The sequence below is a fragment of the Lepidochelys olivacea genome, assembly GCF_965140295.1.
Source record: "Lepidochelys olivacea isolate rLepOli2 genome assembly, chromosome: 1".
NCBI classification, from domain to species: domain Eukaryota; kingdom Metazoa; phylum Chordata; order Testudines; family Cheloniidae; genus Lepidochelys; species Lepidochelys olivacea.
This window is the reverse complement of record NC_140411.1, coordinates 38,986,486-39,009,761: the sequence shown is the minus strand read 5'-3', so window position 1 is coordinate 39,009,761 and position 23,276 is coordinate 38,986,486. Positions and strand designations below refer to the sequence as shown.

General features: G+C 41.2%; 1 protein-coding gene across 1 annotated transcript in view; it reads right to left on the bottom strand.

Annotated features, from left to right (window-relative positions):
- The window catches only part of DDX10 (DEAD-box helicase 10), a 323,849-nt gene that overhangs the window by 274,384 nt on the left and 26,189 nt on the right, over positions 1-23,276 (bottom strand). The window contains exons 9-11 of the mRNA XM_084613019.1: positions 22,118-22,202; positions 2,653-2,754; positions 1,069-1,156 (exon numbers count right to left, since the gene is read on the bottom strand). Of these exons, the coding sequence (XP_084469145.1) occupies positions 1,069-1,156; positions 2,653-2,754; positions 22,118-22,202 (275 nt within the window). The remainder of the gene's footprint in view (positions 1-1,068; positions 1,157-2,652; positions 2,755-22,117; positions 22,203-23,276) is intronic.

Here is a 23,276-nt window from a genome sequence, read left to right as displayed (position 1 = left end):
ACTTAACCCCACTGAGCTGCTGGTGGTGGCCAGGGGCCCCGGGACCTCTTTAATCACCCGGGCCCCTGGGGAATTGTCCCCCCTGTTGGCAGGTCTGGCTACAGCCCAGAAATCCCCAGCGCCGCAGCCCAGAAATCCCATCTAAGCATGGCTGAAATGCATGGTCCTGCCCAGAATGAAGTGTAGGAAGCCAGGCCTGTCTCCTAAGGAATCCAATGGTCCTAAGGGAGACCTAGGTTAAACTCCCTATTTCACCACAAACAACCTGTGCAACCCTGGGCAAGTCACAACCCCTCTGTGCCTCAGTTCCCTACCTGTAAATGGTAGTGGTAATATTTCTCTGCCTCAGAGAGATATGAGGATAAGTACATAAAAACTGTAAGATGCTCAAATGCTATGGCGATAGGGGGTCCCCCCTTAGATACCCAAGGCAGATGGACTAAAGGGGTCGAAGGCACAGTCCTCCTTGTAGCCGTGACATACGGATTTTCCATCACTGAAGGGATGGATTACCCTGTACATCCAGGAGGTGCAACAATGAAAACCTTGATTAAAAACGTTGGCATCTGAGGTATAAAGTTATTTATATTTTTCAAAATTATATTGATTTGAAGACTACGTTTTCTGGGCAAATTATTTAAGCTCAACAGTCATATTTGCCAGTTCAATAAGGTTTTTTTGTTTTGTTTTTTTTTTAAACTTTGATAACCAATTAGTATTTTTTAACATGCTCTATATCAGCTCCCGGAAGAAAAGCAATAGTAGGAAGAACTAGAAATATGTCTATGGTCCTTCAATCAAAAAATTGTCAGTTAATTAAAGAAGAATGTGTGTAATCCCATCTCCATTGTGGAAAAGAAGACAACAAAGAGAAGATTAAGATACTTGTCACAACTCCTAAAACAAGATCATTATTTTCCAGTGGTATCTAATTTTTTAGATTTAAAAATGATCATATTTAGCAGTTCCAAGTACATTTGCCTTCGCAACAGTTGGCAAGGCAGTTATTGTAACAGTAGTTCTATTTAACAAATATGTCTTCACAGGGCTGTGTTATAGACAACTTACCCTTTGAGCCCTCTCCTTTAACTCTTGATCTTGAGCTAAAAAAGCCTGCATCTTCTTTTGGACATCTACAAGCTTTTCAGGGTTGATTCTAATAAAAAAGAAGGAAAATTATTTTACCTTTAGAAAAGGCATTAAGAAGCCCATATTAAGTTCCCAGGAGTACTTTTTCATTCCCTCTGTATTATTTTAAAATGCATAAAGCTATCATTACTGTGAACAAGGTTTAACTAAAATCATGAAGATCAATCTCCTTAAATAAATAATGCAAGCAAGGCAAACAGGAACTCAGACCCTTTAGCCAGAGAGCAGATTGTTGAGACAGAAAAGATTTTTTTAAATGTAAAGCCAAAATTAACATTAAAACACTTCAATTTATAAAATGTAGAGAATGAACTCAGAACCAGAGAAAGAAATGTACTGTACTGTACTAATATTTTATTCCAAGATAGCACCCTTCCCAAGTAGATCTCATAGCATTTTTCAAAGCTTAAAAAAGACCCAATACCCCTGAGAGGTACCAGTAAAGTATTTCACTATTGTATCCATTTTATAGATGGGCAAAACTAAAGAATATTGAGATTAAGTGATTTAAAAGTATCCCAAGATCTGGACTTAATGAGATAAGCCACAACTGCTTTGTTACAGCAGTCTCCATTATACCTTGTAAGGAGTGTGTCAGCCACCCTACGAAGTGCTTTGCTTTTCTGTTTTCATTCAAGCTATTAATAGTTTGATGATTTAGTCTTTGCATTGCTTTTCTTTTCCATCTACCTCTATTCCCCACCTCCTAGTCCCAGGCATCTGTACCTCCCAGGCTTCTGAATAGCACAGTTAGATATGCTTCAACTAGTAGGGAAAAATGGTCTTTTGACAAACTTCACTATTTAACTCAAGAGGTTCTAGATCCAGATGACATTACTGTATGCCATCTGTTTAAGCAGCACTGTACAATAAATGATGACCCTGCTCTGAGGACCTTCCTATCAAAAATCAGACACTCTCAGTATAGTGATTAAGTCTGACTGGGCAACAAAACTTTGATAAAAATCCTGTGCAAGAAATTATATATACCAACTTTTTCTGTGGTAAAGTATTGTTGCGATCAGCAACTGCTTTTTTTTTTTTTTGAGAATAAAGATCATATTAATTTACAAGGACTTCTGAGCTTTACTGAGTCACCATTTTAAGTTCCACACTTTGTCAGAACTGGGTAACAGAAAGCTGCAGTGTAGCCAAAAGTTATTTCCAGATTATACATATACCAACTCACTATAATTTTAGACAAAGGCTGCATAGCTGGGCAGTGAGCTCCAAGCAGGCATAAATACTAATTTGGTTTGTATATGTAAAGGTATAAAACAGATGATGTTATAAGGAAAATAAGGAAAATGTGCGTTGGTGCACTGAATCATTCACAGAAATCAAATTAAAGACATGGAAAATGCAAGCTCTCCTTTCTTTATCCAACTGCAGGTAAAACATGCAGTTTAATGGTATCTTAATAAAGCAAGACTGTCACAGAATCTTCATATACTACCTCTGTCAAAGAGGACTGAAATCACTCACTAAGCTTTGGTAACTTACTTGATTTCATTGACAGGTACTTTTCTCTGCGACAGTTGGTGAACCATGCCTTTTTCTTCAGAGGGAAGCAGTACTAACAAAGCTTCACCACCTTCTTTGTACCTGATCAAAAGAAGAAAAAAAAGCAAGGATCTTTGATTAAAGGGTTTTAAAAAAAAAAACTATTCAAAAGGAATCGCATACAGCAAGTTTAACAAACCTTGATCCTCACAACAGCCCCAAGTAGCAGGCAACTATCCTCATTTTACAATGGGAAAACACAGGCAAACAGGAGACAAACAGGAGACATTGCCAACATCACAGATGGAGTTAGTGGTAAAACTACGGACGGAACCCAGGGGAGCTTGGCTTCCAGACAGAGATTTATGTCACTAAGCCATACCTCTCTGCACATGATGGATTTTTGTGGTTATCAAAGCTAAACCTTTTAGTGAAACGTACGTTATAGGATCCGGTTATTTGTTTCAGCTTTTAGTCATTGATCATTCATAACATTAATTCACAACTACTTGAAAGGCCTGAAGGACTGGAAACCTACTATGGTCTCCATATGGAAGATGGGCGACACCTAGTAAGCTCAGCACATGTGTAGACTGTTGGTTGGTTTATGTATGTTTTCTCTGTACTTCTTTTGCCTCAAGTAAAAGTACTGTGCTTTGTGAACGATGGCTGGTCACTGGTAAACGCTGTCATAACCCTTGGGAGACAGCAGAATTGCAGGCCCTGGCCTAAAGTCAGACCTGCTCGGATTAGCACAGTGAGTTGCAAGGGAACTGCAAGAAACCTAAATCTCTGGTCTGAAGAGAAAATGATGCAGGTCCCAGCCACAGAGAGGTGACTGTGAAAGCTTGAGACTTAAAGGGGCGCCCTTGAGGAGACCATGGATGGGGCAGAGATGCAGTTAACCCCAGAGTTGTGACATATGATCGTGACGGGATCACACTTGTGTGTGCTCCAAAAGTATCTCATTCTTACTGAAAGAGACTAGTAGTGGGGAAGGATTAAGACCCTTGCTCTAACTTGTTTCCAAACAGGTGTTTTAATTTGCTCGCTCAAAGAAAGACTATTTAGACAATTCATCAAAGCATAATTGAAAGAAAAGCCTGAAAACAGTAATGAACTGAGAGATTCTAGATGCCAAACAATGAAAGCAGAGATTGATTGTCAGTATGAAAACTGGGTCTAGGATTCTCTCTTCAGTATATTTAATAGGTGTTTGGGATGCAGTCAATTTGGCAATTACCCAGATTTATGTTTGGTAGAAAGCTCAGAACTCCTACACTTCATTCTTAATGTCTCCTACTTGTTGACTTCCTCCCTGGAGTAAGCCTGTGTAGCTTCCTATCTTATAACTAATTGGAGGGATGGGGGTAGGTGGAGAAAGAAATAACTATCACTGTAATAAACAAACAGTGTGCTTACAAATCCCACTAAGAGAGATATAATGATTAACTAGCGCCTCTATTTTCCAAATCTACCTTCACTGAAACAAACATTAAACCTATTTAATTCAACTGTGACAAAGAAGTTTACAGACTGAACATAGTATCTACAGTGCAACAAGGGTGCAGATTACTGGGAAAATCCCTGTATAAGATCCCCTACTAAATACACGTTAGTCTAATTAAAGGACCAGCCAGCCTGTGACAGTGTAAGGAAAGCCAGGCTCAGCCTTGTCTGCACCTACCAGCTAGCCCACAGCAGATGCTGATATGGCAACTTAAGATAGTGACCCCAGCCACGAGAGGATCAGGAAAAGACCACTTAAACAGAGCTCCCCTCAGAGTGAGGAGACCCCAGAGAGAAGAGCCAGAGGAGTTCCCTCTCTGGAAGGACCTGAAAAAGCCAAACTGGAAAAGACCCACAGGGAGCAGGGTAGGCTCATGAGGAGGAAGCCCTGAAATAGGCCCCACAAGCAGCAGGGCAATCACTAAGTGAATGTGCCGGTCTCTGCGGAAGGGAAGCAGTGTAAGAAGCAGGAGAGGAACTCCGCAGGAGCAGATTAGGCTCCTGTGTGGGAAGCCCTGAGGTAAGGCCTACAGGGATGAGGGAGATGCTCAAGGAAGCCTGCCAGGAGGAAGTAACATAGAAGGTATGGAGAGCTTCAGTGCAGCCCAAGAGGGACAGAATTGTTTGGACTCTTAACTGGACCTTTTTTTACCCCAGAAGGGGGCTGAATTTTATGTGAGATGGTCAGAGGGCCAGGCCACGGAAGATGCAGAGAGTTAGGCCATCACAGGGCCAAGGAAGTGGCCATTAGATAGCTCCAGAGACAAGCTTGCAATACCACCTCTAAGCACAAAGGGCCGCTATGGCGGTAAGGACAACCCATTACAGCTTTATTTCAGAAATGTATTGAACTGGGACAGAATCCCATGAATGCTAGTAAACAGGGGTCAACAAAGAAAAACAATGAGTGATCGACAAATAAGATGGAAAACAAAGCCATTGTATGAAGCAGAACCAGAGGAGTGGAGCTACTCACAGGGATGTCTAAGTAATTAGCTACCGTAAGCCAATAAGTAAACTGCTGCCACCAGCAGCAGCCCATTCATTCCTGTCCTTCTCAAAAAATTTTATTTTATTATAATATTTCTCAACTGACAGGTTTATCAAAACATTATCACCTCTTCATCACAAAACATTTATCACCTATACCACCTATCTTGTGTTATCTTTTTTATTTTCCTTTGCCTTATTTTTATTCTCCTTCTATACTGGAGTATTTCTTCATCTATTGTTGAGTAGCTGGTTTGCCCTCTATTTTTTCCTATACTGTGCACTAGTTTTCCCTCTACCTCACTCTTACCACTTCTTCTGTTCCAACATCTGTCTCTCCTTTCCCCTTCCTCATCTTCATATATACTTTTCTTCCTCTCTCCCATCAATTCCTCATTCTTCCTCTCACCCCATCACATTCTCTACTGGGTTTCACTATTGGGTCTCTCTTCAAACATATTCACTCTCCTCTATGAATTCTTTTCCCCAGTATCTCTCCCTTTCAAAGACCCCTCTCCTCAGACTCATTCTCTGGAATACCTTGGCCCCCTATTCTCCAAAGGGCCCAAAAGAGGATGGGCAATTAAGGAAAGCAGGTATATGGGGTGAAGGGACTCTGTCTTTTGAGTGAGAAAATGTATAGGAAAAGAAGACTGGAACATGGACAGGTGATATGTGGAATTCTTAGTTATGAGGACTCCAACAGTGGTGAAAGGGGAAGTCCGATGTTGGCTAGAGAATGGAGGTGGGGTGAGTAGAACTGGTTGAGCCAGCTTCTGGAAGGAAGCTTTGTGGGCTCAGGCCAATAGCCATGGAGCATCAGGCAGTAAAGCTGATGGTGAAAGAGAAGTAGATAGTGAGAGGGAGAGAGGCGGCTGGTACATAAATATATGGTGGAGTGGGACCCATTCAATTCTAATCTAGAAGTGGCTCTGGTAGTTGAGATATATGACTGGCTTAGAGTCAAAAAGACAGGAGTGCTAGAGTAAATAAAGAGGACTCAAGGAAAACTTTTTCTAGGATAGCATTTAAATTTGTGGCCAAGTGGGTACGAATGGACATCCCCAGACTCACTAAAAAGATCATATGAAAATCATTAATTAGTCTTGAGACGGGATGTGGAGGGCCCATATTTCTCAGAAGAAAGCACATACAATATTTTATTTAGTAAATACTGCATCCCCAAAAAAAGACTTTAAAAACTTTAATATCCAAAAGCAAACAGTATTATAAGTAACACAAGTAGCAATTACTATAGTTAAGGTTGGCCAGTGCTTTCCACTATAACATGCTGTGTTCAGTTGCTTATAATTTTTTCAAAACTTTATTTGCTTGGACAGATTTTCTATGCTGGATATCTGCCTCAGGCTGAAAATTTGGGGAAAATTTCAGCAAAAATGGAAGAAAATGAGATGTGGGGAAAATAGGTTGTTTTGCCCATTTTAAATTCTTACAACAGGTTCATTGAGATGCTCTAATGCCCCTATGCTTTGGAGTAGAGACTTGACGTTTTCAGGTTGCAGCTCTGTTGTAAGGGACGGGTCATTTGCCATTCCTGTGAAAATTCATCCAAATTTAGCCCTCTGGAAATTTGTTTGCGTCTGCTCAGTAGAGATTTATTAGAGTCTGGAAGCTAAATCGTCAGAAGATTCAGCCTGTAGTGCATATAATCCAACCAAGGACAGTAGGGGTAGAGGATTTTCCACGCAAATACCCTTAGCAGCCACAGGATGCTGCAGCATTGGGTGTAGCAACTGAACTGGGAGACATTCTGGCGCTCTGAGTGCGCCCCAGCAGCAAGCAGGAAGAGGTAGAACCAGCTGGGCTGGAATGCAGAAGGGTGAGGAACAGAAGGTGGTGGAAAGGGACTGAAAGCTGAGGTAGGGGAGAAGGCCTCTGAAATAGAAGGGGTAGCAAACAAGATGTCCCAGGAAACTATAGGCTAGTTAGCCTCACACTGATCCCAGACCAAAAAAAAAAAAAAAAAAAAAAAAAATCACAGAAAGATCAACTTGGGACTCGAAGGATAGTAGCATAATTAATGCCAGTCAACATGCTTACAGAAAACTGATCTTGTCAGACAAGCTTGATATCCTTTTTTGTTGAGATTACAAGTTTGATTTGACAAAAGTAACTGTTGGCATAATATATTTAGACTTCTGTAATGCATCTGACTTCATCCCAAATTGCTTTCTGATAACAAAATTAGCACTATGCAAAATCAATGCAGGCCATATCAAATGAATTAAAATTGGTTAACTGAAAGATCTCAAAACAGTTTTTAAATTAGCAACACCCAATGGTTGGTGTTTCTAGTGGGGTTCTGGAATCTGTTCTTGTCTCAAGACTTATTCAATATCTGTATCAATGATCTGGAAGAAAACTGAAAATCATTGCTGGTTAAGGTTGCAGATGACAAAATGATGGGGATAGGTCATTTATACAGACTGACCAAGATTGCTTGGTAAGGTGGGACCATTTGAACAAGCAGCATATTAATAGCCAAATACAAGGTCATACATCTATGAACAAAGAATGTAGGTCATGCTTAGAAGATAAGAGACTGTATCCTAGAAAACAGTGATTCTGAAAAGGACATGTATATCATGGTTAATTTCAAAGTCATGGCTCAAGTTCAGCTGTTTATCCATCAACTGAACATGCGCTCCCAATGCAATGTTGTAGTTAAGAGGGAGAACATGATCCTTAGCTGTATAATCCAGTAGGAGCAGCAGTGGTGAGAACATTACTAGAAAACTGTGTCCAGTTCTGCCATCTTGACTTCAAAATATGTATAACAAAAAATGGAAAGGACACAGAAAGAGAGTTATACAAATTATTTCATATCAGGAAAATACGCCTTATAGTAGACTTACGAAGGTCAATCTAGTAAATTTATCCAAGAGAAGGTTAAAAGATGATTTGATCACAGTCTACAAGTACCTATATGGGAAAGAGATTTCTGATGGTAGACGGCTCTTTAATCTAGGGGACAAAGATATAAAAAAATTGCACAGACTACCTTAATTCTTACATTTCCTAACTTTTGAGTTCTTGACTTTTCAAAAGTAATGTTTTAATGCAGTTTTTTGTATATAATAACTTTTAAGCTACAAACAACAGCAGTGCCAAAAACGCTGTATAATGAATAAGTTGCCTTTCCACAAACTAAAAATATATAGAAGGTGAAAAGCACACTGTGGAAATGTTATTAAAAGCAAGCGTTAAAACTTGGTCTCCAAAGATTATGATTATTTCAAAGTTTTAATTTAATCTTATAGAGCCTTTAGGCAGGGAAATAGTATTAAAGCTAAGAAAAGAAAATCACATTAAGTTAGGCCAAGAATATGAAGAAAGGTCTTCAAGTGAAATTTTTTTTTTTTTTGGTTTTTGCTTGTTTGGTTGGTTTTGTTTTGTTTACTTGCTATTACTAGGAAGAAAAGCAATATTAAAAATATTTCTCAGCATCGGGGGGGCTTGAGACATTCAAAGGGATTAAAAGAGATCTGGTGACTATTGCTAGGTTCTAATCATTCACTTAAGCAATTCCCCATACTTCTTTACACCTAATTAAGTTTAGTTACACGCAAAATATTTCTATTGGCTTTTGAAAAGCCTGAATGGACTGTCTTATATTGCAGATTGGAGTTAAACTAGCCCAAAAACTGTGAAGTAACTGAAAAACAGACAGGCAGGCACTGCTGCTGTGCCTCCTCATTGCAAAACATGAAAACAAAAAAAAAAGAGTCAAAGGTTTGGGAAAACTGAAAACTAAATGATTTGAAACACCATCTGGAAGATTTTGCATCTGTTTAGATTTTTCATGGTGGTTTAGCTGCAAAGACAAGCCAATAGTAAAGGAGCTTTATTTAGACAAATATAGACTTGCTTCCCAAGAAGAGATTAGCTATTTTCTCCTCAAATGACAACAGACATGTTGTTAGAAGATTACTGGTCTGCACCATCACTACACTTAAAAAGTCCCCTGTAAATTCAAAAATGGAGCTTGTGCTTTTTTTTTTTTTTTTATGATGTATAAAGGTGGCCTGAAAGTTTCTCTCTCAGGAAAAGTTTTTTCTGTTTGTTTTTTTATGCTAGAAATTTGTGTATTCTAGACCTCAGAAGACACTACGGAAAATAGCTTCCTGCTGAAATGACTTCACAAGAGGTTAAAAACTGGCCCAATTGACCAAATACCCTTTCTTTTCTCAAACTGTTTAAAACTCCGTTTTCCCATTAATGTCTATTTAACTCCAACATTTGCGGGGGGGAGGGGAACCTATCTGTAGATCTTCAGCTACCGGTACAAACTATCACAATACCTATCCTTACAAAGTCCTCCAGCAAAGCCAGAGGAAAGCATTCCTGACATTAAGGTAGATAAATAAGAAAATAAACATACATCATGAAGCAGCAAAGAAAATGTCAACCCCAATTTTTAAAAAGCCTCCTCCAGGTCACCACTAGTACTTCTCTAAAGAAAAGAAACAGCATCCTTTTCTGATTCATGTAGCCTGCTGCTTCCAATCTGTACACCCTTACCAAAAACCAAACAGTTGTTTTGGATCATCAGACCAAATATTAGTGTTTTACCAATGGAGGTATTTGTTAAGCAACACTCCTTCAACACAGCTGCTTTGTACACAGAATTTTCAACTAAAACCTAGGGCATTCTTAAAAAATAAAATTAATTTACTTGATTTGTGTACCAACTGGTAAATGATGCTTATGTTTACATCATTTTGAGATTATCTGAAGGGCCCAGAGTAGGTCTCACTTTAGTATTGTGATTTTATGATAGTTTCCTTATACACAACAAGATACTATTAATCTTTATTTTTAAAAAAGGAATTGTTTTGGCTGCAGCAAGTCTTCAAAAACCAGATCTATGTAACTTTTGTATACATTTGTCTTAGTTACTCATTCCGGATGAGATGAGTCTGCTTGCCCGAATATCTACTCATCATCAACTGAGTCTTGAAACTAACAGCCAGAGAAGCAAGGTGACATAGAACTTCACTAATCCTTTACTATTCTATGGTAACTGGAAACATGATAGAGAAAGAAGCTGCCTCTGAACAGGGGGCAGAAGGGGATGGCTGAGTCAGGAAGATCCTATATTGGCTACCATCTTTTTTTTTTTTAATTGAGAGTTTGGTGCTCATGAAAGAGGATGCCCTCTATGCACCAAAAGAACCTTGTGGAGAAGCAGTTCTGTTTTCCTACACCATGAGCCTGAGGAACCACACCTCTGAGTGCGAGGGGATAAATTATTGCCCATGGCAGACTCAGTCTTTAACTTTTCTGCTATGACCATCAAGTGGTGGCAGTTAGTGCCAAATGTAGAGCCACTGTCCATGATAGGGACCCCTGTTCACTGAGAACTGGATTGAGATCAAACTCTTTTCACCTGGACCACATGGTCAGATAGAAAGAACAGGAGTTCTTGTGGCACCTTAGAGACTAACAAATTGTCAATACCAACCTGAGCTAGAGTTGTACCCATAACTATAGGTAAAAGTTTTATATACCTCTTACTGCCCCAAGCCAAACACTACCACTTCCTATTCTTAAAGCTCACATATTGCTATACATGTCTGATACATTTTTATCATCTCCATTCTCTCTCCTCTGCTAATGTAAAAACAATCTTCCTAGGAAGCCTCACCATCCAGGTCAACAAACCGTCAGAGGGAAGGTGGACAGAAATCCTAGGACTGATCACCTTGGGTAGAGGAAGTCATGACAACATACAGGCCACTCCAGCCTTTCACTATCCCTGCGCCTGAAGAAGGCCCACTAATAAGAAGCACTGTGCCACAGAACACCACTGTGGCTGCCTGTTACTCTGTGTGTTACATAACCCTATTTGGTATGGAGAAAAAAAATCTGTTTAATGTTATCAAACCAGAGGGAGTTTACTGCTTCAGAGATCTTGCCAAATTGGGACAGAGTGCTGGATAAACCACAATTCTTGCAATAAGGAAGTTGGTAGCAGTGCTGTATGATCACAGCAAGGAAGAAAAGGAGACCCCCCAGAAACCTGAATTGCTTGTGCCTCAATCTAGCCATCAAAAAGGTCAAGTCACAGGGCAAATTCCCACCATGTGAGGACAGTTTTGAAGAGCATGTCAAAATAGCATCTTGTCGAACAAAGATTTGGATGTCTTCAAACATAGGTAGACCAGTTAGCTAATCAGCATTGCACCATGGATGGAAAAATGTGAATCATCAACTACTCCCCATATTCTTCAAGGGCCCAATGGCATCTAAGCTTGCACAAGACCTTCTCTGTGCTTATACCAGTAGGGTTCACTGCACAAACAACTGCATCTGTAGTCAGAACAATTCTCTCTGCCCAAAACTGCCAATACAATGAAGACTGTGGTAACCCACGCACACAGAGATCATGCTGAACAAGATAATGATAATAATGTTGACTAGAAGTGTCACCAGAGTTATTACATTTCAATACCCTCTGTACAAAATTATTAGATTTTGTTTTACCCTTTACATCATCACTGTGATGCTTTGAGGTCATAAAAAAATCCAATTTTATGTCTTGAAATAATACACACTCATTAAACTAAGCGGGCATTTTAACTAGTTGATGGAGTCATTGTTTACCCCCATTTCTATGATAATGGCACCACTTGATGGCTTGACATCATAACTCATCTTAACGTAGACATAATAAGCTTTCAAATGATTCAAAATGTGTTTCTTTAGAGAGGGTATATTAAGTCGACCAAATTGGTGGTGTTTGCTGCTCACCTAAACTAAATAGACAATTGTTAAGTCTGTCATGCAGCTGCTGACACTCACTGAGGAAAGTTTCTTCCTCACTAATTGAGATTGAGAAGATGAGGGGGCTTTTCCAATGGGTCTATACACCCTGCACCCTGTGTTTTAAAGTACATCAAGATATGGTCCACACATTTTTTGTTCTAACTCTACTACAGTCCTGATAGTCTCCACATGATACTCACAATCTCTTCTCCTTTGTGGTTTAGTTCTTGTATCATTAACCAAAGAATTTTATTGGCAAACACTTGTCAAGTTTCAGAGTAACAGCCGTGTTAGTCTGTATTCGCAAAAAGCTCACGAAAGCTTATGCTCAAATAAATTGGTTAGTGTCTAAGGTGCCACAAGTACTCCTTTACTTGTCAAGTTGTAGCTTTCTGGCAGAGGGCACGTATTTTTTTTTTTTTTAAGATCATATCACATCCTCTTCCCTCTCTTCTAGGCATGGAAGTACCCTTTTACATTAACATCCCTGTTAGGAGAATCATCCAACCAGGTTTCATTTCTGCCACTAGATCATAATCCCCCTTTATTTAGTTATACAGTAGAGTCTTCTTTCTTATGAACAGACACACGTTAGTCAGGAGGAAAAAAAATGGACAAAAGCATGCCACAGCTTACACCAACCTTATCAATAAATTGAATATAAAGGTCACTGGGGCCTCCAGCCTAGCTAGTACGCAATCTATTTCCCACAGCAGCGGTGTCCATTCTACTGTACTGAAACAAATGCTTATTTATTCTTTATTATAGTTTTCCAGGGTGGCATTATGTCAGTGGGTAATTATGACCATAGCCAAGTTTATATTTTAGTGTGTGAGAACTTCATACCACATCATTAGAAAAATATTGTAATGGAAACAGTCCAAGTGGATGCAACTGCAGGACAATGTCAGAATTGTAGCTGGGCTTCAGCATGCAATTGTAAAGAGGGTTAAATAATATGAATTGTGAGTTAAATATGCAGTGGTGAGGGGCATTTCTTCTGACCTCTGCTGGCAGCTATTTTTTAATATTTTTTTAAGTTAGGACAATGAATTGAAGACTGCAATGTAATATGAAATATGGACTAAATACTACTGTAGATCAATAAAAGCACTTCAAACAGGCTTTTAACCTAATAAATAGTTAATTATGCAAGGAGCTGCCAGCTTGACAATTTGACTATGCAGGTTATTCAGATCCCAAGACACACATCCCATCTCTGGATTAAAGACAATTATTTTTCACTTTGAGGGGGGAAAAAAATTAAACTTTGCTGAGTTATCCAAAACCTTAAGTGTTTAGTCAGAAAATGTTACAACAGGGAGGGGCTTAATTACAATGATTCCCAGTGACCATGATCCAGAGGGATATATTTCCTGACTGCCTGAAACTATTATCCAAACATTTTCCCCTAAAAACAACCATATGGCACCAGCAGCTCCAAACTTTTTAATTAATGGGACGAAACTGATTACCATTATCATATTGTCTTGTCCAATAGAGAATGGACAGTGGAGATTTTTAATGTAAGATACATTTTCAGGATACAAAGTGAGAGTGAACAAAACCAAGGCAGACTATATATAGTTAGATTATTTGATATACAGTACACACACAAAAAAAATATATCCACCAAAGGGCATGTTGGCTTCCTCCAGAGCCACTGACATCAACACCAAATCTCTCTCTGAGACTTATCCAAAGCTCACGGACGCCAAAAGAAAGACTCCCAATGATTTCAAGGGGCAACGGATCAGGTCCTAAATAAGTATTTTACATTATGTGCACATGCAACATGAAGCTCCAGACTTACCCCTGAAACTATTAGAATCCCTACAGAATGGGTTATTCTACTCTGTCCTCCATTTCCCATTTAATGCCTTAAAAACAACTCTTGGTGCAGAAAAGCCAGACTTAGGTAAGAGTTTTACAGGCTTTTTTGGTGAAGGAGGTAGAGAAGTGGATTTATTTAAATAGTATGCTAAGCACTAAACACAAACATGTCCACACACTGAATAAACTGGAAAACAAAGCAGTCTTTTTCCCCCCACTATTTTTGAAAATGAAATCAAAGTTCCTGTAAAAAACAGTCCTTTTCTTACCATCCTACTTATCAGTTAAGTAACCTTTGTATGAGATTTCTTTCACTTACAAGTCCTCTTCATGCCACACAATGTGTAAAAATTACATTTTTTGAAAGAAAAACACCATACAGTAAAACTTCAAATATGAAAATTAGCTTCTGCTGTCCCCTAGTGGCATTGCATTTTGTTTCACAAACCTGATCAAAAAACATTTTCAAATCAAATGTAGGTTCCATGGACATACGTGGCATACATCAGAAGAAATTAACAGCCAGAGGAGTTAATTCCACAAAGAAATCTGCCAGCAGACCAAGGGATGCGATCATTCCCCTCTATTTGACGTTGGTGAGGCCTCATCTGGAGTACTGTGTCCAGTTTTGGGCCCCACACTACAAGAAGGATGTGGAAAAAAAATCAGGAAGTGTCCAGCGGAAGACAAAAAAATTAGGGGACTGGAACACATGACTTATGAGGAGAGGCTGAAGGAACTAGGATTGTTTAGTCTGCAGAAGAGAAGAATGAGGGGGGATTTGATAGCTGCTTTCAACTACCTGAAACGGGGTTCCAAAGAGGATGGATCTAGACTGTTCTCAGTGGTAGCAGATCACAGAACAAGGAGTAATGGTCTCAAGTTGCAGTGGGGGAGGTTTAGACTGGATATTAGGAAAAAACTTTTTCACTAGGTGGGTGGTGAAACACTGGAACGCGTTACCTAGGAAAGTGGTGGAATCTCCTTCCTTTGAGATTTTTAAGGTCATACTTGACAAAGCCCTGGCTGGAATGATTTAGTTTGGAAATTGGTCCTGCTTTGAGGAGGGGGTTGGACTAGATGACCTCCTGAGGTCCCTTCCAACCCTGATATTCTAATGCCTCCACAAATATTTCATACAGTATTTGCTTAGACTGTTTGAACTAAAACCCACAGGAAACACAGGGCTCTTCAGATCTTAAAATCCATATATTTCTGAAAGCCTCATGAAAAGCCTTTTGTCACATTATAAAGGATATTTCCACAGTATTTTCATTATTTGAAAAATTACTTATTTGTCCAGACTTTAAAGACATATCTACAAAATGCAACTAGCCAAAACATCTTCTAGTAACGTTAGATACAAAGCAGCACTCCCTATCCACAGAAACAATAAAATCGCTTTCAAGTTAATCAGACTGAAAAAAAGATACACCAACCTCACTATAAAGTAAAAGCATTCTTGCATATCTCCTGATTTTTATTTTTAGTTGTGGGAAGTGATTTTATTTTACTATGGATCAAAGATGCAGAGAGTTTTTTCTTCTTGACTTAAATATATTTTTCTATAACAAAATAATAGGATTTCAAAAGTAAACAGTATCCTGAAAGCCAGTTTTAATTACAGCTGACACACAGGCTCCTAATTAGCCGAGATATTTAATTTTGCTTTCATTCCTTGCAATTATGAACTCTCATGGCCCATGAAACTTTCTAATTATCTCTAACCTCATTAATGATTACTATTAAAATGCAATTTTTATTACATTTCTAGAGACAACGTAGGCTTCTCACATACTAACACAATCCTCTGAATTCAGCCAAAGTCTCCTACTCAGTTAGAGTTGGTAAAAAAAAAAAAGTGTTTTTACTAATCAGTCTTATTTGAAATTCAAAGTGCACAGCGTGTATCTTAAGTTAAAGCATATTCACAATTTATTTTCTACATTTTTTCCCAGTTTATTCCCAATATGTATGTTTCTCTAGACTGTTATTTCTGGCTCAACAAACATATCTTTTACAGGAGCCATGAGAAAAAACAGTTACCTACCTTCTTGTAACTGTTGTTCTTTGAGATGTGTTGTTCATGTCCATTCCAAGTAGATATGTGTGCGTCGTGTGCACAGTTGGAAGGTTTTTCCCCTAGCGGTACCCATCGGGTCAGCTGTGGAGCCCCCTGGAGTCATGCCTTCATGGCGGTGTATATAGGTACGGCTACGTTTATGTGACAGAGGTCATGGAAGTCACGAATCCGTGACTTCCAGAAACCTCCATGACATTCTCTGCTTCAGCCCCAGGGGCAGCAGGACTGGAGCTGGCAGCCAGCGTGGCCCTGGCAGGGTTTCGGCGACAGCAGAGACAGGTGGCCTTCTGCAAGGTTCCAGCGACAGGTGACAGGCTTCTAAGGGGGCCCTCCTCAGGGTTCCAGCGATGGATGACAGCCTGGGGAAGGAGATGCCTCGGGCAAGCAGCTGGGGGTGTCCCATTTTCTCTTTGGGAAATATGGTCGCCCTGTAGCTCCCAGCCACCATGGGCGGAAGGGGGGCCCCCTCCGCAGCTTCCAGTTGCCATGGGCAGAGGGGGAACCCCATAGCTCACAGCCAGGTCACGGGTTCAGTGAATTTTTGTTTATTGCCAGTGACCTGTCCATGACTTTTACTAAAAAGAACCATGACAAAAAAAAAACTTAGACTTATATATAGGTCCCTACCAACCTGCCGCCTCTTCAGTTCCTTCGTGCTGGAAACTCCGACAGAGGGGAAGGTGGGTGGGTCTTGGAATGGACATGAGCAATGCATCTTGAAGAACAACAGTTACAAAAGGTGGGTAACTGTTTTTTCTGCTTCGAGTGACTGCTCATGTTGATTCCAAGTAGGTGACTCCCAAGCCTTACCTAGGAAGCAAGGTCGGAGAGTCCATGGAACTGCTGATTGAAGCCCCACTCTGCCACATGCTGTATCACCGAGGAGGCCTGCGCCCTTGTAGAATTTGCCGTTAGTGCAGGGGCAGGTATCTTTGCCAATTCATAACATGCTCAGATACAGGACATAATCCATGACTAAATTCTTTGAGAAGACACCAGGAGGCCCTTCATCCTGTCTGCTACTGCGACAAACAACTGGTTTGACTTACGAAACAGCTTCATGCACTTGATATAAAAGGCCAATGCTCACTGAATGTCCAAGGAGTGGAGTCTTTGCTCCCAACTGTTAGCATGTGGCTTAGGGAAAAGACTGGGAGAAAAACGTCCTGATTCGCATGAAACTGAGAGACCCTTTGGGAGGAAAAGTTGGGGGAGGCCTAAGCTGCACTTTGTCCTTATAAAAAATGGTGTAAGGAGGGTCGGAAGTTAGGGCCTTAAGCTTGGACACTCTAACTCATGTTACTGCGACCAGGAATGCCACCTTCTAGGACCGAGAGTAATGAGTAAGTCACTCGGGGCTTGAAGGGGGCCCCCCATTAGTCTTGAAAGAAACAGACTAAGGTCCCAAACCCGGACCGGCTGCCTAACTTGCGGGTATAATCTGTCAAGAGCTTTAAGAAACCATCCAACCATCAGGTTGGCGAAGACTGATCGGCCAGACACTCCAGGGTGGAACACTGAAATGGCGGCTAGATGAACCCTTATTGACGAGATCGACAGGCCCTGCTTCCTTAAGTGTAGCAGGCAGTCAAAGACGAGAGGTATCGGAGCCTGCATTGGAGGGGTGTGGCCCTGCAAACACCAGATTGAGAATCTCTTCCAGTTGGCCAGTTAGGTCTTGGTGGAGGGTTTCATACTGCCAAGGAGAACTTCCTTAACAGGCTTGGAACACATTAGTTCTACTGGGTTTAACAATGAAGCTTCCAAGCTGTGAGGCTCTCTCCCTGAGGATCTTGCGCAGAACCTGGTGGACGAGGGGGAAAGGCGGAAATGCGTACAACAGGTGGTCTGTCCAAGGGAGGAAGAATGCGTCCGCGAGGGAGACTGGACTGTGATTCTGGAAGGAGCAGAACTGCAGGCACTTCCTGTTGCTTTTTGTGGCGAACAGGTTGATCTGGGGAACTCCCCACTTTTGGAAAATGCTGTTCGCTACATCCGGGCAAATGGACCACTAGTGTTTGTGGAAGGAGCTGCTGAGAGAGTCCACCAGCTCATTCTGAGAACCCAGAAGGTAGAATGCTTCCAGGTGAATTGAGTGGGCTATGCAGAAGTCCCACAGTTTGAGGGCTTCCTGACATAGGGGAGAGGAGCAAGCTCCACCCTGTTTGTTTATATAAAACATTGCGGTCATATTGTACATGATCACCGCCACACATTTCCCTTGCAAGCAGGACTGGAAGGTCTGGCATGCCAGGCGGACTGCTCTCAGCTCCTTGATGTTGATATGAAGCAACAGCTCTTTTTGTGTCCAAAGTCCATGGGTCCAGAATTCTCCCTGATGAGCTCCCCACCCCAATACTGACGCATCTGTGACCAGGAACATGTAAAAGTTGCCATAAGTCCAAAAGGAGCTTTAAGCAATTTATCGAGCAGGTGCTGACAAGCCAAACGGCAGGACCGTAAACTGGTAATGGTTGTGGTTCACTACAAACCTGAGAAAGCATCTGTGAGCTGGAATTATAGATACGTGGAAGTATGTGTCCATTATGTTGAAGGCGGCATACCAGTCTCCAGGATCCATGGATAGGAAGATGGCAGCCAAGGAGACCATGCGGAACCTCAGCTTCTTTATGAATCTGTTGAGGCCTCGCAGGTCAAGGATGGGTCCAAGACCTCCTTTGGCTTTGGGGATTAGGAATATCGGGAATAGAATCCCTTGCCCCTTAGCTCCTGAGGAACCTCCTCCACTGCTCCTGTTGCGAGGAGCGTTTGAACCTCCTGCATGAGGAGCAAGATTGGAGAGAATATTCCACTTCTAGAGTACGAAGGACCCAGTGATCTTAGATTATCTGGGTAGATTATCATGATAGAAGTGCGACAGACTATTTAGAAAAAAGGGTGAAGGATCTGGTGAGTGGACTGGTCCGTCACCAGCAGGCAGGCCTTCAAGACCCTTGCTTAGAGCCTGAGCCTGAGCCTCGCTGAGCCCTGGCCTTAATTGGGCGGTGGATGTGCAAGCTTATGCCTACCATTCCTGCCCCGCTTTTTGAAGAAGTCCTGTCTAGGCTGGGGAGGGTAGAAATACAGAGGGGGGTTAGGGCTTAAAATGTTTCCGCTGGGAGGCGGGGGTGTGCAGACCCAGCGATTTCAATCTTGCCCACGAATCCTTTAGGCTATGGAGCTTGGAATCTGTCTGCTCTGAAAACCACCCCATGACTTACCGTCAAAGGGCAAGTCATGAATTGTTTGTTGGACCTCTGGAGGAAGGCCCGACACCTGGAGCCATGAGCTCCTCCTCATGGCTATGGCAGAGGACATAGTTCACGTGGCCAAGTCTGCCACATCCAGTGAGGCCTGTAAAGAGGTCCATGCCACTGCCTTGCCCTCCTCGACAATGGCTACAAACTCCGCTCAATAGTCTGCCAGGATCAACTCCTTAAATTTCATCATGGAGTCCCATGAATTAAAGTTGTATCTGCTGAGGACTGCTTGCTGGTTAACAATCCAAAGCTGGGGCCCCCCAGTGGAGTACACCTTCCTGCCGAAGAGGTCCAGCTTCTTTGAGTCTTTAGATTTTGGAGTTGGGCCCTGCTGCCCCTGTCTTTCTCTCTCATTCATTGCCGCTATGACCAGTGAACCCAGCTGAGGGTGACTGAATAGGTATTTGTACCACTTAGACGGGATGAAATGCTTTCTCTCTACCCCCCTAGCTGTAGAGGGAATGGAGGCAGGAGTCTACCACAGGAGTCTACCGCAGGAGTCTTCGTAGTGGCTTAAATAGTTTTAATTAGTGGTAATGCCACCCTGGAGGGCCCCCCTCGACCACCTCCTCGGCCTGTAGCCGCATGTTACGGGCCACCCTGTGCAACAGCTTTTGGTGCACTCTGTTATCTATGGAGGGTGGCCCAGAGGAAGAAGACCCTGCCACCACCTCATCTGGCGAGGATAACAATGTCACTCAAGACAGTACCAGGCCCTCCTGTCCCTCCAGCTCCCTGGAAGCGTCCTGCTCGGGGCCGGTAGCAGCCTCAGAGCCAGTGGTGGAGCCGGGACCCCGATGGGGCTCTCGGCCATGATCTGAAACCGTCTCGGTGCCTCGAGGCAGGGGATGGTCCCGGGGTGGTAAAGGGGTGCGTCCTTCTGAGATTACGGACTGGGAGCTCCTGGAGTAAGTGCCCTGAGCCTGGTGGTATGCCCATAGGGTTCATAAAGCCTATTGCGCAGACCCCTGCCTACAGAAGGAAACTGCTCTCTTCAAATCACCACTCTGCCAGCAAAAATATCTGCAAGACTAGTTATCATCCTTCCTTTGAAACTTCAGCAAAGCCTTAAATACGGGCAATAGAAAAATTCATCTGAAAGGAGATCCCAACAAAGGTGTGGCGAAGTCAAGGGGTAGTCAGTCTGTATAGCAGAGGGAACAGTCTCTCAACACAGAAATAGGCCTTCTATCCCCAACGTTCAGCCACGCCCTAGTCATACTACCACTACCTGACCACAGGAAAAGTCTCATTTAAAAGAGGCTCTCTGAAACGGCTCCCTTTGTAGACTGGAAAGTTATCTCAGCGGTATTAGAATTAAATCCCATTTCCGTTACCCTTTTTAATAGTCATGTAAATAATATTTACACTAGTACAGATGTTTTAGTCTCCAGAGTGCTTTAGAAGCATTCCCAATAGTACCTGTGTGAGATAAGTCATCCCATCTTACAAGTGGGGAAAAATTGGGCACACAAAACCTGACATGTTTCAGGCAAGACACTTAATACTAAGAAAGCTCTCAGGAGTCCTGCTAGAAGCTGCAGTTACACAATGATGCTAAATTTACCACATTTTCTTTTCCATGACAATACTGTGATGCCACAAACACAGGATAATGACACCACAGCAGACTCAAGTTCAAGGAGAGGAAGAACTGGGTTACAGGCATGCATATATTTTATTCCCATGCAGAGTCCCAACAACCACCAGATCCAACATACAAATACAAGCTTTTGCAGCACTGAGTTCCAAATGTATATACACCCAGAGACGAACAGTAGCAAGGGCATGTATAAATGTAAGTAACATTTAACAGGTTTTTTAAAGAATGCAAATGGTTCAGTTCATAACCAGCATTTCCAAAAGCAAGTAACCTTCTTCTAGAAGAAAAAAGATGTAAACTAATAAGACAGTCTGTAGATTTTTCACAGTGGGGAAAAAATATCCCAGATACAGTGATTTTACCATTTCTCCATTATATGTCTTTTATCTGTGATTTTAATAAACTCACCTTTCAGTAAAAGCTCCTGCCCTGCGGAGTTAGGCCTGGTTCCCCACTCCCCATCATGATGGAGGGGCTGCTAGGCCGAACCTGATTATCGCTGTAACCCCATGCACCAGGTTGCAGCACCCAGAAAGGGAAGCCAGGCAGGACAGGAGCTGCCGCTGCAGGGTGAGTGTGGGGCAGGCTTGTTCTCCATCCCCACCACCACCTCACTCAGGGTGCCCCCCCTCCTTGTTTGTCATGGCATTTTTTTTTTAAATATATCAAAAATCAAACCCGAGACTTTACTAAAATTTAGCATGATTGCTCAATGATTTTTGATAAAAAATGCTATGACAAACCTTCAGCACTAGTTATCATCCGAGATGTATTGCCCCCTCTGAAGTCTGTATATTTTTGAAGTTTTTATCTACTGAGTTTTCACACAAGTAGGTATTAGTCACATGATTCTTTCAAGAAATTGCTTTAGGAAGCAAATAATTTAAGTTATTCCTATCCCTAAGAGCATGATTATATTAAATGTTGAAAAATTTAAGATTTTTAGAAGAAAACCTACTTAAGGACATCAAAATTTTCCAAATAAAAACAAGAAACACTGCATCCTTTTCAAATGAATTTAATGACATTGGAAGAAAATGGATTGCCAGCACTAGAGATTACAGTCTTATTTATCTACAGAACAGGTACAGCACAAATGAGCTTCCACGCTGCCTGGCAGGACCACTTCTAAGGTCGAGAGGACAGTTCAGACTCTTAACTATTCAACTATGCGTATTCATGCTAACTTTTATAAAGATAATTTTTTTTATATTTATGAAGAATTGACAAAGACAAATTCACTTCACATAAGCTGCCAAACAGCCTTCACGTGGTAATGGCTTTTAGTCCCTTCTGACCTGTACCTAGCTGATCAGGTTATTAGTTTTCTTCCTATTATCAACACACACAGCTATCTAGTTGCAAACACGCAAATGCAAATCATAATTAAACATGTACCTGGCTGTTCTTCCCACTCTATGAATGTATGTATTTGCATCCTCTGGACAATCGAACTGAATGACCCAGTTCACCGCAGGGAAATCTGTGGAAAAAGAGAAAGAGATTAAAGTTTTAACACATTGCAATGTTTTATTTTGCAGTACTATTCCAAGAGAGCCGTCATTCAGATCAATTTATAGACACTGCCTGTGAGCAATCTCTCTGAATTGAAAACTAATTGCATGTATCAGCATATCATAAACAGCTATCCCCTTTGTCAAACTGAACTAAAATTAATGGTGTCTTCATTTCCTAAGTAATGACAGTGCACTGAATGGAACATAATTTCACACCTGAAAAGGACAGACAGATGCTCTGTGTCTTACAGATAATAAAATGCCATGGTATTTAATGATTGAGTGATTTGACCCACTTTTTATGTAGAATATCAATTTACTACACAATCAGATCCTGAAATTAGCTGTGGCCAGCTGCTACTACCATATCTATCCAGATATTAAAACATCATTATCTATTTCAATGATAGCAATAGGAGATTGCTAGGTAATACTGAACAGTCCACATTGAAAGGAAGAAAATGTCAGACATAATGGGCATTCCAGGCGAACAGCAGCAAACCTCTGTTGCACTGTGTAGAATCAGTATTTACTATTTGGTTATGACTATGGTCACAGGAGATGCAACAATTATCCACACAACTGTTTCTAAACAGATGCATTCAAATAAATTCTTTAGCAGCGAGAACCAAACAGTATGGAAAGTAGAGATGGAGTCCTATGCTCTGTCTCCTCCTAATTTAGAGTATTTCCCTCTTCTATTCTGTTGGAGACAAGATGATATTTTGGGCCAGTGAATTTTACTGCTTAATGTTTGAACCCAACTTCCAATGCCAGACAAGTGCAAGTGAGTTCTTGAAAGCACCTTTGAACAATTACACCTAATCACTTTTAAGTTATTAAATATGAAAAGATTATATTGTAAGATACAAAATCGCCATGAGAAAACATAAGGGAAGAGCTAATACACCTTCCTTCTAACAAAAACCAGTCAAAGGAAAGCAAAACCTAAACAAAACTACTTCCATCAATAGGAATCTTCTTGTTCTTGCCTCAGCTATCATTTTGCCTCTTTAGAAGCAAAGGAGAGTTGATTTTTC